Consider the following 15924-nt stretch of genomic DNA (forward strand, 5'->3'; position numbering starts at 1 on the left):
TCCATGGATGAAAAGAAGATAAGTAAATCTGAACCCGTCTAAGCCAGATTCAGCACAGGGACTAAATTCACAGTGCTGCAAGGCTTATACATTAACAGTGTGTTTAAGAAATTAATCGTAGCTTTAAGATCCACTTATGAGCTTTTCACCCACATCTTACAGGGTTCATCTGTGCACTGAGTTTGCTCATGTGTCATCATAAATGTCTGCTGTCACTCAGGGTCTTCCTTGATTCTCTTGAAATCCACTGACTCCCTGCCATTGAATGAAATCCCTCCACACTCAATGCTCGGACACGTTTCAGTCTTTGCATACAGATGTCGTCTGTTCCTGGTGTCTATTCAGTCTCTCGCCCAGTGATTGCCTTTTTAAAAATATTTGGGTGTGCGAATGGTTTGTGGTAAGTGTTGACTTCTTGTGACTTCAGAGTACCCACAGAGTGCCACTGGGATGCTCTCAGTAACCCTTGCTGATTCAAATTGACCTTGTCGTGACTTTCCCCTGATTGTGCCGCACGCCCCTCCTATCTCTCCCGACACCTGAGCCTGATCCATTTGCTGGCAAAGCACTCAGCCGAAAGCTCAGAAAAGGCTAATGGGTTTATTCCTGTAATTGGGCTTGGATTTTTTTGCAACACAAAAGGTCAGGAATGACTTTGTTGAATTCTTAAAAACGAAAACAGGTGTTATGTTAATGTCTGTCAAAACATCCCTAATGAGTGTTTCCAGAGGGGATGCACAATACAGATTTTTTTGAAGTGGCACCGATAATCTTGTGGGTAAACCTTGTGTCCTACGTCATTGTGGATCAGACAGTGAATGTGTGTAGGGGTCACATAACACAAGGCAGGGAGATTTATGTCTGCATATTGGTGGTGACTCAGGGAACACCAATTAGCCGGCAAAGTTTTCTACCTCAGGAAAAGGGGTCATCAAGTGCTGTAGATTCAGTGATTTGTCATCAATTGCTTTGCTGTTGGGTTGACTTTCTGCAACTCTCAAATCAGCACTATGACACCCATCATTTTATTTGTGCTAATACGGCAAATGTTTCACAAATTGCAATACTACTATCCTCTGAAACAGTGATAAGCACACACTGAATATACTTCTACTAAAACAGATATTTCTTAAGTTCTTTCACCTGACAATGCTGGCCATCAAGCCAACTTAATGCAACTTTATTACCTTAAAATAACAGCTACAGAATCAATTCAACAATAAAGGGATAATGACGCCCCTCCTCCATACCCACACCCTGCATGTTTGCTTCTGCACAATGTAACTTGGGTTTAACAGTCGTGAAACCCCATAAGAGGTGCTCTCTTAACAGCATGGCTTTTGGCAGAATGCCCTGAAGGAAATCTATTCAGGGTGCAAGTTTTAGCTTGATATTCTCAGTATGATCAACATGGCAGAGCTGGAGACCAAAGACAATGTTTACTGAGTTAGCTAAGTAAAGACAAAGAGATAGTGACTGAGCAAGAGGCCAGTCAAGAGCAAATCTCAGCTTGCTGTTAAGTCAATTTCAAGAGAGTGAATAGCTCTGTGAAACTGTCTGTTTGGTCAACATGAAATACCAGAAATGACCAGGAACTGTTTAACTTCATTACATCACTGTGGCATGCCTTATATCAAAATTACAGTGACATCTGGAATAAGAGTCGCACAAGGCATATAAGACAGTCTGTTTTTTGGGGGCTTCTCAGGAGGAAAAAGGTTTAAATTGTGATCCTGCGTGAAGACTTCCACTATGTTCAGCAATGTGCAGTTTCCATGCAGAAGTGTAGCTAATTCTCACCTTACAGAGTGCAGCCTACAGTGGTGTTCATAGTTGTGACGTACAGATGGATCCAATGCCCGCAACCAATTTGCAGTAACTAGCGCCACCCCCTCCTCTGGTCACTTGTTGTCTTAAATTTAAGAGTCTTTTCAATCAAACTAACACTCCACTATGTTTATTTACTTAATAGCATATCACTGTTTTCTCTCAATGCATGATTATGACCTAATGAGGGAGAAAAGGGTTTAAACCAAGCGACAACCTCCGGTCTAAAAATATGAGTCCAATGCGGAAGTGCTAAAAACTGCAGTTCATCGAGGATCCGCTTGAAGCTGGCTCTGAACAGGAAGTACAGGAAACCACATACACACCAATTCAATAACGCCGATCTTTACAGCAGAAATAAACATGTTTACAGCCTGGTACAAAAGACGAGTGTAGTCTGGATAGCTCATTTCTCGATCACCACACACTGTGGGGGGGTGAATTTTTTTTTAACGTGGCAACATCCAAGATGTTGAGATTACGAGTCTTCCAATGAGAGGTACAGCTGACTTGATTGACAGGCGGAAACACTGTAGCTGGTTGCCAGGAGGCTCAAAGCCCACCTCTCTGCGTGACGATTGCTCGACAGCAGCAATATTGCTGCCGCCGACGATTGGCCTCAAAACAACGCTTCAGAAACAGATGGGTGACGTCACGGATACTACATCCATATTTTATACAGCCTATGGTTTAAACGTGGCAGCGCTAGACTGATTTATCCAGCATACTCTGCACAGTGAAGTGTCTGCTTGTGTCTTTGAGTACCATCTTCTGAGATAAATACAGCAACACTAGAATACCTCTTACTGTATCTTATACTGATGTTTTGGCCTCATTTGTATTGGCTGCAGCTCACTTTTTAGATGAGAACGGTTTTAAAAGTGCGTCTTGTAGTGGATTTTATGGTACGTCTCGACTGTAAATCAATGCAAATCCAATGTCACTAAGGATGCTTCCTTGTAGTGGACACAAGAATCCTTTACAAAGCCTGGTGATGAAGTTCATAGTGATGAAGTTGGCCGCAATGAAGGAGTCAAAGAGACTCAGATAAAAAGTTTATGTTGAACCATTTGCTTTTCTTGACTTACATAAAACAACATTTTAATGTCAAGACGTTAAAGTACCATACCTCAAGGTTAAATACAAGTTTTATAGGCTAACTTCTTCTCTGTCATGCACAGTGCTTTGACATTGTGACTGTGATACTGACAAATAGTTTGAACACAGGCAGCCATGCCACCATGTGGGACCATGCTAAGAGGGTCATTACATGATTCACTGCAAGATCTGTGGGAGTATCAAATCACAAAAAAAACTGTGCTCGCATAATGTGGTGTTAAGAGATCCCTCTCTTTATACTTCCAGTGGGAGAGAAAGGGGACAAAATTTACAATCCTAATGCTGCACAAAAATATATTCCAAAGTTTTATTTGAAGCTATATGATACTTCAGCAGTCTGAGTCAGACAAATCAAGTAGGGAACTTCTAAAGTTGACGCCTTTTGGTTAAAAATTCCCTCTTTGTGTTTCCCCAGATAGAGCTTCTGTGCTGAGCTGCACTGGAGGGAACACAAAAGAGGAATTTTGTACTTAAAATAACTGTAACTCTGGAAGACACCTGCTTGATTTGACTCAGACTGCTGAAAAGCTTCACATTAACTTTGGTTAAAGTTTAGAAAGTATCTCTGCACAGAACAAGGATTGAATAAAAGGAAGGAATCACTTTTAAGACCAATCCGCAAAGCTTTTTTTTTTATTTTAAATGTCTGCATAAACACCTGACCTTAACGGTGATTAATAAATTAAGAGATGACAGCACTAATACAATTCTGCAAATCTTAGAATAAAAAAAAAGGTTTACTCTATTGAAGATGGCTCAGGCAAACTAAAAAAACACCACTGCTTTTATCTTGTTAAATGTGAAGGCAGAGTCAAACACTATTCAAGGTCGTAAACATGAGGCCCAGGGCACTTTGACAGTTAACATTTACTGTAAAAGATCAGCTGGATAGAAATTTGGGATGGGCTGCAAAAAGAACCCACTGCTTGAGATCTAAAGTTGTTAGATCTAAAGTTTGTCTTCTGATGGGAGTGGATAAATGGAGAAGAGAGTGGGACCTTAGAAGGAGCCTTGTGGGACTCCATATGATAGATTGGCCTGGGGAGGAGGTGAAATTGCTGAAGTTTATTGAGAACTTTGGTTACTGTGAAAGGAAATGTTTACACTCTGTTTGAAGGGCAGTACCTCAAACACTAACCCCACCACTAACCTCATGCTTAAGATGAACAGCAAAGATGGTATAATTGGCAGAGTTTGAAGTAGTACAATCAGGAGAGCGAAGAAAATTGAACTTTTAGAAGAAGGTCATTTTGGACTTGTTACAGTCATAGCTTTTAAACCTGGCTGAATCAACTTATCTGTAAGAGCCAAAATAGGGACATTTTGTACAACCATGTAATTGTCATTTTAGCTATGAATGCTTGGAGGATCACTGTCTGGGTAAGATGTGAGACATAGGAAGGGCAAATGGCTTTTTACCACTAAAGCACAAGGTCATCTCTCGCCATCGCAAGAACTCTTAATTGTAACCCTGTCAGTCTGCTGAATAGTTCTTTTTAATAGCAGACTGCACTGAAGCACTTTAGCCTGGTCACTCCTGGATCAAGCATCTCAGTAGTTCAGTAGTAGACTTTAACACTATCTTTTTGTATAAATAAAGATTTGTGTGAAACTTCTAACAGCATGTAATCAGCGCAAGCATCAGCAATAATATTATCTAGTACAGGGATTCCCAAAGTGTGGGTCGGGACCCCCTGGGGGGTCACGAGACACAAATGAGGGGTCTTGAGATGTCTTCCAGAATGTTTTTTTTTTTTTAACGTTATCTAGAAATAGTACACTTTACCCATTATTGTAAAAAGTATCGACAAAAATAGTAGCTAACCTTGAAATAAAAACTTGAAAATAGAAAATGTAATGAGTTTTCTGCCTTTCTTTTTGCCAGATGACTTCTCAGTTTAGGGTTAGTGAACAGTTCATTATCAAAAGCATCAGTAGCAGCAGATTAATTCATAAAGGAGCAGGAAACACATCCACATGCTCATATAGGTAGGGTCATTTTCTGCATATCAGCTAAATGAAGACACATTAAATCACTTTGAGGGACAGTGGGGGTCGCAAGTTTTTGGCACCTACATTTTGGGGGTCGTGGGCTGAAAAGTTTGGGAACCCCTGATCTAGTATGTTGAGTGTCTTAGCCTGTGACACAGCATGAAGCGACACGATACTACATGCCATTTTGACTCAAATACCTCATTTTTACTTTCATTCCTTTCGCTTACGAAGAGATGGAAGAAGAGCAATTAATTCACTTTACCTGTATACCTCCTCATTTTACTCCAAAAACCTGAATACAGTGGCAGCTGGCTTGAGGGAGATAACAAAAGCTCTGGGAGTGTCTAGAAAGTAAATGTTTATTGATCTTAGAGCTTGTTAGCTTGTTTAACAAAGTGGAGATAGTGTCGCATTAATAACATCCATGTTCTTGATCGACGTGTAGTGGTGTGTTAACATCAGGAGCCTGTCCTGTTTTTCTGTTTTTAAAAAGTGCAAACATCTTCCGCCCACTGCTGATAGCAACGTGGTTTGTTTACATGACGTAGTAGAAGTGTATTTGATGGATGGGTGTGGACAGTGAGCGTCTGTTGCTATGTGATGTGACGCGACATCTGATGCTGACATGCTGTAAGGACAAGGTGCAATTCAGTAATTTTAAAGACACTTTCCAGAACTATATTCAATCTAAGGGCGACGTTCTTTTGTTCTGGTTTTGCGGTTACATCAGGTAAACGTGACAACTCTGGTGCATGGAATGCAAACATCTGTTAGCTCTTTTACTGCGAGTGTAGATGTTTGTCCTCAACCTTGTATTTGAGTTGTTTTTTGTGCTTGGTTCTTTACATTTCAATAAGAGTGTTGAAGAGATTTTATTGTAGCCAGAGAGAATGTTTTTACACGCTTTCTGAGTTTACGAGCACTTTGACTGTTGATGATGGTTTAGTTTGGGCTTTATTCCAGCTCTGTTCATCACTTAACTATGTACCAAAAGCAATATGAGGTATTTATACCTTTTGTATTTGGAATAAAATAGATCCCTTCTCTTATCTGCCCTTGACATCACAACATCATTAAACCTTGGCTGGCCTTGAATGCCCTCACTGACTTCTTTCTTTTCCCACAGAACTTCAAAGACACATCTCCGGTGAAAGGTTGCCTTTGACAGTGAAGAAAAGACAGTTAATAAATTTACTTTCAAAAAGATATTCCATAGGTACTGCAGAAACATGAATGTGATTACAAAGCTTAAAACATGAATATTTCAAGAAAACAAGGGCATGCAGGTGTCATTAGAGAAAAGTGTAGCATTTCATTGTGAAGAACACAAACTAAATCTTTGCTCTGAAGGGTAAAAATGACAAAAATATACAAAAGCAGAGCATGATTTATGTCAAAGCACTTTCCTGCACCAGAAACGCAGATGGAGTCCACAGTTTTACTTGAAGGCCAACAAGCTGTCACCTGAAGGATGCAATTACACATAATTCTGAAAAATCTTAAAATGAATTCCTCAGAGCCCGGTTCTATGAAAAATAATCAAAAGCCCTTTTAAAGGTTACGGCTTTTATTCCAAAAATTAAAAACAGCTGCAGTTTGACCACAGCTTGACCTTTTCACTGCTGAAAAGACAAATTAAATGTTGTTGCAAGCTGGTCGAGTAGTTTGTATTTAAAGATGAAGTGCTCTCAGCTCCCAAGTCTAAAACTGCACCACGATGGCCTCAGATATAAGATCTACCTTTGGCAAATAGAAACCAAGTCATATGGAAGATTTACTTTATTTACCTAACTAATAATAATACGATTTGTGTAGTTTGGATTAGGTTAAATGGCATTCCTGTCCACAAGAATGAAACTTAGTGTTGACTCCCAAAACAACAGTACAAGCCAAAGGCCAAACAAAGCATCAAACTTTCACCAATGTATCAAATACATTTTTTACTTATTTATGGCCAAATCACTACAAAAGTTATTTTAAGAAACTTTGCAAAAAGAGCAGCCTAGACCTACTGTTTAACAATATTTGTAGAGACCCAACAGGATCAACCATAAGCAGGCACTTACTAACTTTTTGAAGCAGCGCACATTGCTGACATGTGGCTAATGTTGAAAAGATGACAGTTTGGTTAGGTTTAGGCACCTAAATGACTGTGTTTGAATAGGACACAAACACTTTGATTTAAATGTGTTACTTTTCATTGTGTTTTGTTAAGTCATGCTAAGTTATGTTGCACTGCAGCCACAAGTGAGCCACACTGCCCACACTAGCTGTGTGGCTGCTCTATCCTATTTGCATGGCCTCTGAAATAATTAGCCAGAGGTTCCCTGGCCAACAAGCACTGCTCAGGCATGCAGTGTGTCCCAGGGTTACACATTATAGAGGAAACAGGCAACACTAGGCATACATTTAATTGGTGACAGGGGGACCAGGAGCACGATGACCACCAACAACACTTGATCTGTACTCGTACCATGTGTTCAGAAGCATGACAAACTGTGGTTATATCTACAGGCAGCATCTGGCACATTGAACGGGCCCACTTACTATTGTGTTGAATTGACCTTACAGCATCTGAAGCCAGACTGAATCTGTTATCATTATTGCTCATCATCGTCACTCATGATAATGCCCGGTGACAAATTGAGCTCTGATGGATCACAGAAGCTGATGTGTTAAGTGTTTTATCCCAAATGATGACAATGTGTTGACTTCCAAACTTGTTTTTCATTTCATTAGTCCTGCCCTCACATCTTATTGTGACAGGTTTTTCTTTGTAATGTGGAAGCATTCAAGTGACACTGCAGTAATAAGCTTTTGCCTTTAGCAGAGAAGTACAAAGTGCTGGTGAGAAGGTCTCTTGCTAGATATATTGTGAACTAAATAAGTAACATTAGAAAAGATAGCCTTTCTTGCTCTTATGTGAGCACCACTTTTAAAGTGACCCTGAGTACTGTTCAGTCACTCGTGTTTATCAGTTGCAATGTACTGCTCTTAGAGAAAGTCCAGTGAATGTGCTGTTAAAGCAGCATGGAGGAACAGTATTCTAGAGTGACAGTGACAACAGACAAGCATCAACCAACTAGGCGCTGCTTGGAAGTTCATACCAGAGTCTGTGTGATCTAGTATCTCACCCGTCTCACGTGTAGTCAGGCAGATAAATATATCAACGGCCAAAATGTCCAGTGCGAAAAAACAGAAATAAATAAACAGACTTGTCTTATCAACCTTTTTCCACCTGCAACAGGAAGCTTTTTTTTCAGATGTAAGAACCCTCTGTACTCTGCCAACAGCAGATAAGGTCAGTAACTAGCTAATGAATGTGAGGCTTTAGGAGCGGCAGAGCTTGATATTTTTGTTAAACCTTACAGAAGTGTGTTGTAGTATTTCTGTTACAATTCTGTGTTCAAAGTGTGTTGTAGTGGTCCAAATAAAATGCAGATTCAATGAGTTCATTGTTGTTGTTTCTGTCCTTCAGATGAAAGTACAAAGAGATAAAATCACACATCCATAGTATCCATTTCTGGGCTGGTATTAGCTCCACTTGAGGCTGGCTCCGCAAGTACCGGAAACCACATACACACCAATTTTAAAAAGATATTGAGATTACGAGTCTTCCAATGAGAGGCACAGCTAACTTGATTGACAGGCGGGAACACTGTAGCTGTTGGCTAGGAGGCTCAAAGCCCGCCTCTGTACGTCACAATCGCTCGACAGCAGCAATATGGCTGCCGCCGCTGACTGGCCTCAGAACAGCGCTTCAGACATGGGTGATGTCAAGGATACTACATATCTATATCAATATTTCATACAGTCTATGCTTAGACCCAGCCAGTTTAGTCCTCTCCTTCCAAATTGGTCCCTGATGTTTGCCGTACAGGGTATGTAGCCTACCTTAGACCCATCCAGCCCCCTTGGTCCTTGTCTATCTATGTTCTTTCTTCTGGCTGCCCTGGTAGCACCCAAACCAAGCCCAATCTGAGCCCATGCCAATTTGAAGCCCACCCACCACTTCAGACCTATGCAGGCACATATTATATGTGTCAGTATACCCAAAATCTGGAGAAAAACTAGTAAAAAGTCGGAGACCACTTCCCAGGGGTTTAGCATAAGAGTAGTGTAATCTCTGGCGTCAGTGGCTGATACAAAGGCGAGAGGAAGGAACAATTTGATGCATCAGCTGCCAAGAGGAGATCATTAGGCAGAAGAGCTGATGCTGTCTGTTGGTGTCCGACCTCTGACTCCTGACTGGAGTTTTCAAAGACAGAGTTCTGAAGCAGGAGAGAATGCAATGAATGTTTTCTCTTGGACTTTGGGAAGAAAGGGAATTTTGAAGATGAGTCTGTGTTTTTCATTTTCAAAGTAGAGGTTGGACTGTTGTACTTGAAAGAAAAAGGCCAGTTGAAGTTATAAAGCTATCGCTTCACTTAATGACTGGAAAGAATGGTAGGGCCAATGGTGTCTCTAACAGGTTTATAGGAGATGCATTAAGAGAGCAGGTAGTTGCAGTCATGTGGGACACAGTTTGGTTCAGTTCAGGAACTGAAATGATTCTGTAGTGAAGATCCAGATCCAGGAAGTATCCGGCGCAGCAAAGTTTGCGAGGGTGATGAACAGGTCATGCGTTGGTGTTATTTTATTTCTGAGCAAATTTGTAATTAATACCAGCTTTCCCTACATATCACATCAACACACTCAACTGCAACTTCCAGTGTTGCTGTCCTGGCATGATCTCCAGTAGCAACCAGTTCTACATATTCACAAGACAGACCTGCAAAAGTTAAAGTTCTTGTGTTTTTCTCTTTATACTGATGCAATCCTCCGCACACCCTGCCAGGCTTTTTCATGCCTACACTCACGCAACATGCATCCCCTCTTAGCAAATTGGGCTTTTTTTCCACATGACACTAATGATTTTAAACTGAACTTTTTTTTGTCTGACTTGGCAGCAGCAAGGAAGCATGAATCATTGGCATTAACCTTGTAAGGAGGAGTTCAAAGTCGGTTCATAGATTTAAACATAGTAGCAGCTTGCATGGTAAAGGAAAAATGACTCTGAGCAGTGCTGATATACAAATGAGAAAATAAGACTCTGATTATTCATTCGACAAATATTAGCAGCAATGTCAGTTAAGTCCTCTTAGACTGAAGTGATTAAATCAATATATTAGTAATTAAGACTACAAATCTCTCACTACAGCCTGCTGCCGCTCACTAAGACTGTAGAGCTGAGGTCCAACGAAGACAGCTGGCCTACTTTTGTTTTTGGCTGCAGAATGTGACCATTTCAAAGCCGAGTTGTTATTTGAGATGTGAAAATGAGAAAGAATAGCAGAAATGTTGAGTTATGATAATTACAGTCCTGGAATGAATTTGGATGAGATGAGCGTTTTCATTTTTTACATAACAAATTTACAAGTAAATGAAATATGACCAACACTGTGTGCCTCATCATAGTAATAACATAATGCAATGCATTTTCTATTATCCAAAATTAACCTCAAACGATACTGGACCATGGTTCCCAATGAAACCCTCACAAATGAATAAAATGACTTAGATATTCTTTTTAATGATGTGGAACAGAATTCATCAGTACATCATAGTGTATGAATATATTGTACCTTGAGATCTCACCTTACTGTTCTTGCAAAACAAGTTTCCAAAAAAAAACTTGAAAGAATTAAGACTAATTTGTTTTTTCTAATTTTTTTCGACTGGTTCCCTGATTACAAATTACCAGAGGAGGCTTCTGAATTTTAGCTAATGACAGTCTGATTAGCTGCTGCCTTCACGAACTGGAGCAGGAAGATCTGGACAACTTTAGCTAGCAACCAGATTATGTCGCTGTCAACTCCATGAGTAGTCTCAATACCATAATATACCATGATTTTCAAATTTCCAAATATTTAATAGTTTATAAAAAAACAAAAAGGGAAGTATAGGAATTGGAAAGTTTACTATGGTATAGACTTGTCAATCACCAGGTAATGTATCTAACAGAGGATAGGACCATTGGACTATGGTTTATGAAAAACAGACTTGAAATAAGCAAATGAGCCTTTAAGCCTATTAAGAAAATGTTTTTGTCATCTATAAAGTGAGCTGTGTCTTTTGCACCAGTGCGACCAATATACCAGTTAAAAATGCAAACATAATTATATCATTGTGTTACGGTACTTTACCAGAAGATGGCACTCAAAGGAGGAAGCAGCTGGTTCAACGCAACACATTAGCGAGTCCAGCAGTGCCAGTTTCGAACTCCTTTCTCCCTCATTACGTCATAATCATACATTTGAGGAAAACCTTCGTATAAACCTATAGGTGTTCTGGTTTGATTGATTGGTCACAGGCAGGGGTTCTGTCTGTACCTCACAACTATCAATGTTTCTGCAGGCTGAGCTCAACTAATGTATGAGTAACAGGGTAATGTTAACACACGGTTTAAGAAAGAGCTGCACATTTACATAGTAACTGCACATTGCTGAACATAATGGAAGTCTTCTTGCTGATCTCATTTAAAACCTCTTTCCCTCTAGGAAGCCCCCAAAACAGACTGCATGTTATATACGGCTGCGACTTATATCTTGGATTTTACAGTAATTTGTTACACAAAATGCAGTTTGAGGCGTTTTCACATGCTCCCAAACGTCTTTCCCTCTTTTTTTCCCTCTTTTAAACAACTAGAAATTCTTGGCATTGAAATTTGCTTCTTACATGACAATATGCTAAAATAGGCTTGATTTATATGTCACAGGCAAAAAAGACTGCATCCTTTCCAGGTGATGGCTTATTAAAATGCATGAAAATAAAAAACTGCATTTTTGTGCTGCAGTGTAGAGCAAAATTCTTGGCAATTTGACAGTGTGTGTCTGTAAATGATGAATATATTCTAGTTAAAATAAATTTAAAGCACTCTGTCTAGTGCTAGAACTCACCGCTGTCCACCATGTTCCTGGGTTGTACAGGCCACAGTTGTCGCTGTACTCCAGGCAGCAGGAGTCCGGCACACGGCTGGCGTTGTACACCTCAAACCAGTCTGTGTGGTTGGTTACTCCACAGCATCGAAACTGCATCAGAGAAATAGAGACAGTCAATGCAATTTGCCTTTTTATTTTCATCACACAGACATGCTAATGCATCATATCAAATAAACAGCCCTGCACTGGGAAGCTAAAATTATTTACCAGCCTACGATAAGATTTACTGACCAAAATCATTTATATGTGCTGAATGTAGAAGCCACTTTATCTTCTAGCTGCAGCGCTTTTTGTACGACCCGCATCTCATTTGTCTCAGAGCCCTTAATTCATTTTCTGACTCACCTGCTTCTTTTTATCCACATCTTCCTCCCTTTGTGATTGGTATAGATTTTTGATAAGGGATCATGTCTTCACCCACAATTCAATTCATCAGTGTACTTCAGGAAAAGATAAAGTGCCCCTGATGTTTTGTTCATCCAGCGGGCTTTAATTCCACACAGGCATAATGCTCCCTGACGCCCCGCCGTGCACAGAATCAGAGATGGTGTGATAATTTTAAACTCCCTCAGCTTCTTTAACAATGGGTACGTTTGTAATTTATCATGAGCTACACCTGAATTTAAACAGCAGGATGGCATAGGTGACAAAGTTTTAAAGTCCGAGAGCAATTCAAAGGCTTAAAACTGCACAGGGTCGTGATATTCAAATGTTATCTCCTTGAAACATTAACAACCCGTGTGCAGGTGACTCTCACTGATTTATCGTGGGGACACACTGCACCTCGTGGATGTTTTTTACTACTCCTTCTTTTGTAGGTAGATCATCTTCATTACATAAGCGGTCGTTAATAATTTTCAGGGTGAACTTTGCTCCAGGGACATCTTGCTTTATTGTCGATTCAGTGACTCAGCATGTATGAAGGAGGCTTGGGAGTGAGAGCAGCGACAGACGAAGAGCTGCCTTTTAATACTCTTCTTCTCTGCTAGACTTCATGGAGCCTCATACATCACAGCGGTCTTATAACACAAAAAGTGCATATTCATGTTTGCACCTATATATTCAGACACATTCTCCTCATAATACTACCTTGTTCCCAGGAAGAAGAAAAAAAAAAAAACATCTCTGCACATTTACACCCACACATGCAAATTTACAAGCACATTTGCATGCATAATTTGCATACCAATACAGTTCCCTAACATCATTTGTGCTTTTCCAGTCGCTGTATGCAAACACACAGGCACACACTAACACACTATGCCCTCCAGACAGCAGACACACATGCATGCAGGCTCAGACTGGAGCCAAACATTCAACGTTTACCGCACATTTGCTAATGGAACAAAACTACAAGCCATAACAGTGATATCTGTGATGTATAAAAAAGGTCCAGAGAGCCCTGAAGGCTCCGATCCATCATTTGATGTCTCCCAAAAGGGATTCACTAGCAGCAGCATCCGTCCTCTGCAATCCCTAATTCCAAATCTCAGTTTCTCACATTGTGTTTTTCTTCACAGCGGAATTTAAAAATATAAATATTACAAAGCAAAAAGCACATCAAAGTGAGAGCTGGAAACAAAGATTACCTCTGAGAGTCTATGATGTTTGCATTAATCTCTCTGACAGCAATTTACCACAGCGGTTAAACTATAAAAGCTCTGGGTGTTTGTTACTGTCTGTACAAACATTTCCTATACTTCAGATCGTTGTCATATTTTATCCTACATGCAGATGTCCAGATCCCATTACTTAAAGATCATGGCAGTGTTTTATCCTAATCCACACAAAAAGGAGAAATACAAAGCTGCATGGCCCTTCAACATTTGACTACTCTGTTTTAATTTAATGCTATCACAGTGGTACAAATAGTGGATGCTTGCCAGTAGCAGAAGTAAGCACTGTCACAATGAATAATGCAGTAAAAACGTCATGTATCTCAGCTTGTGACAAGGAATTTGGCAAGGGTTGACTTGCTAAATGGCACTGAAGTGAATATTGAATGGGCTGTGATGCTCACAGCTGGATGTCTGAGTTTATTTTAAAGCATCTTGACCTCAGAAAACTGTGACTGGAGACATATATAGAGGCTTTTCATCTTTTGGTATCTGTTCCCAAACACAGACAGCCACCCCCTCCAGTGATCTCATATCTTACATCAGTTTGTACGATCATCCAGGCGTTGGTCAAACCCACGTTGCCCTCTGTGCCGAACAGCTGGAGGCCCTTCTTCAGATCTGTCTGTGCGTAGTGATCAATCTGAGATAACAAGACAGGAGAAATGGTTGTGTCAGAAGAGAAAATAAGATCATTTAGCCAATCTAATTTCAGCCGGCTCATTCCAGTTCTCATCAGATGAGAACTAATGTGATATGGACTCAAGCGGCAACAACTAACCACATACATTTTCTCTGTTTTCTTTTAGAAAACCTGCAGAACAATCTGTTTGAATATGAATGAACTAAAACTAAAATCCTGTGTTAAATACTTGATTCTGATTGGTCAATACTACACAGCAATGGTCTGTCATTTCTCGATGACGCACCCTTGCTATAGATACAGCTTTAGTCACAGACTCCAGGGCCTGCATGCACGTCCAACCTTTAGCAATGAAAACGGGCTGTTTGTACTAATGATGAAAAGAAAATCGATTAGCGGTATGCATGAGCCAGGTTAACGCCCCAACAAAGCATTACATTTAATGGCTGTAGACCCCACCATTACAGGTGCTAACGGCAGGATTACCCCACCTGTTGGTGGCGGTGCTTGTTGCGCAAAGCCGCTTTCATGTTGCTTATTTTATTTTGTAGGTCTTCTACTGTGCGCTCAGAAACACCACACGTGTTTACCCGGTTCAAGATGTTAAGCCAAACTTTCACTTTCTCCTTGTTTGTTATCTTTGACGATTGACCTGCTGATAACAGATGTTTGTTCATTCTGTATTCTTGTAATAAAATGTCCATTTCTTCCGCTGAAAAATGGCTTTTTCTTGATTTTTTTCTATCACAACGGTACCGCTTGCCATGTTTATTGTTGTTTATGCGTAGGCATGCACATTTTGAATTTGTTGGATAGGGGTTTTCCAGGAGGTTCCCAGGAGGTTGACCAATTGTTTGCCGTCGTGTACGCGGCTAACGCTACGGCCAAATGGGCCGTTCCATAACGGTACGTTAAGACTAATGGTCCCGTTTGTGTAATGGCTGGACGTGCATATGGGCCCAGAATTCTAACCGTAATCATATCAATCTGCTAAATCTACTACAAACAATTAAACAAGAAAACAAAGAGACAAACAAATGTGATATAAACAATAAGCACTCGCATCATCAGCAAAAAAAGAAAGAAATAGGTCATGATACTTTCAAATAAGTTGAAAAACCTCATGTTCTTTTCTTTTCATCTGCAGAAACGGTTATCGATGACAGAATCACTTTACACTTGATGACCCTCCTTTTTCTGAGATGGAGGACCAAGGATTTCACCTGCTAATGGTGCATTTATATCCTGAATCGCTGCTACCTTTCAGACATATCCCTGCCTGTCCTGTATGATGTGATCGCTACACACATTCATGTTTTACCTCAGTCATATGGACTTCTGATGTTAGTCCAGTGAGTGTGCTTAGTTTGGCTGGATGAAGACTCCGACATGAACACAACATTTTGACATGCACAGGAGGGATTCAGTTTACAATTAGAAAAAGACTGTTGAAGAGTCAGAACTGTTCTTTGTTTTTGTTTTTGTGTTAATAGTGATTTCAGTTAGATTTGGTGAGGATATAATATTAATAAATATGTATCTTTGCTTTCTTAACTCCAGCCTTTCTTACCCTCAGGTGTACATAAACTCTGCATTTTAAAATCAAAAATGTAAAAAAAAATATTAGTAATCTTATCGGTATCGGCCCCCAGGAGGATGTCGTTATCAGTGATCGGTATCGGCGTATCGTATATTTACTTATATTGTGAGAGACTGGTACATTTGCGAGATGCTTTGATGGCAC

At 40.1% G+C, this 15924-nt stretch overlaps 1 protein-coding gene and 1 long non-coding RNA gene across 3 annotated transcripts in view; one reads left to right on the plus strand and one right to left on the minus strand.

The window, feature by feature from the left end:
- LOC117809997 overlaps positions 1-15734 on the plus strand; it is a 52368-nt gene extending 36634 nt beyond the window's left edge. Inside the window, exon 2 of the long non-coding RNA XR_004630659.1 lies at positions 15328-15734. This is a non-coding gene — a long non-coding RNA (uncharacterized LOC117809997). The remainder of the gene's footprint in view (positions 1-15327) is intronic.
- The window catches only part of tspan4a (tetraspanin 4a), a 187280-nt gene that overhangs the window by 12284 nt on the left and 159072 nt on the right, over positions 1-15924 (minus strand). For both annotated transcript variants that reach the window (XM_034679524.1, XM_034679523.1), the window contains 2 exons: positions 14079-14180; positions 11880-12011 (listed from right to left, as the gene is read on the minus strand). In XM_034679524.1, coding sequence (XP_034535415.1) covers positions 11880-12011; positions 14079-14180 — 234 coding nt within the window. The remainder of the gene's footprint in view (positions 1-11879; positions 12012-14078; positions 14181-15924) is intronic.

The sequence above is a fragment of the Notolabrus celidotus genome, chromosome 3 (genome assembly GCF_009762535.1).
Source record: "Notolabrus celidotus isolate fNotCel1 chromosome 3, fNotCel1.pri, whole genome shotgun sequence".
Taxonomy (NCBI): Eukaryota; Metazoa; Chordata; class Actinopteri; order Labriformes; family Labridae; genus Notolabrus; species Notolabrus celidotus.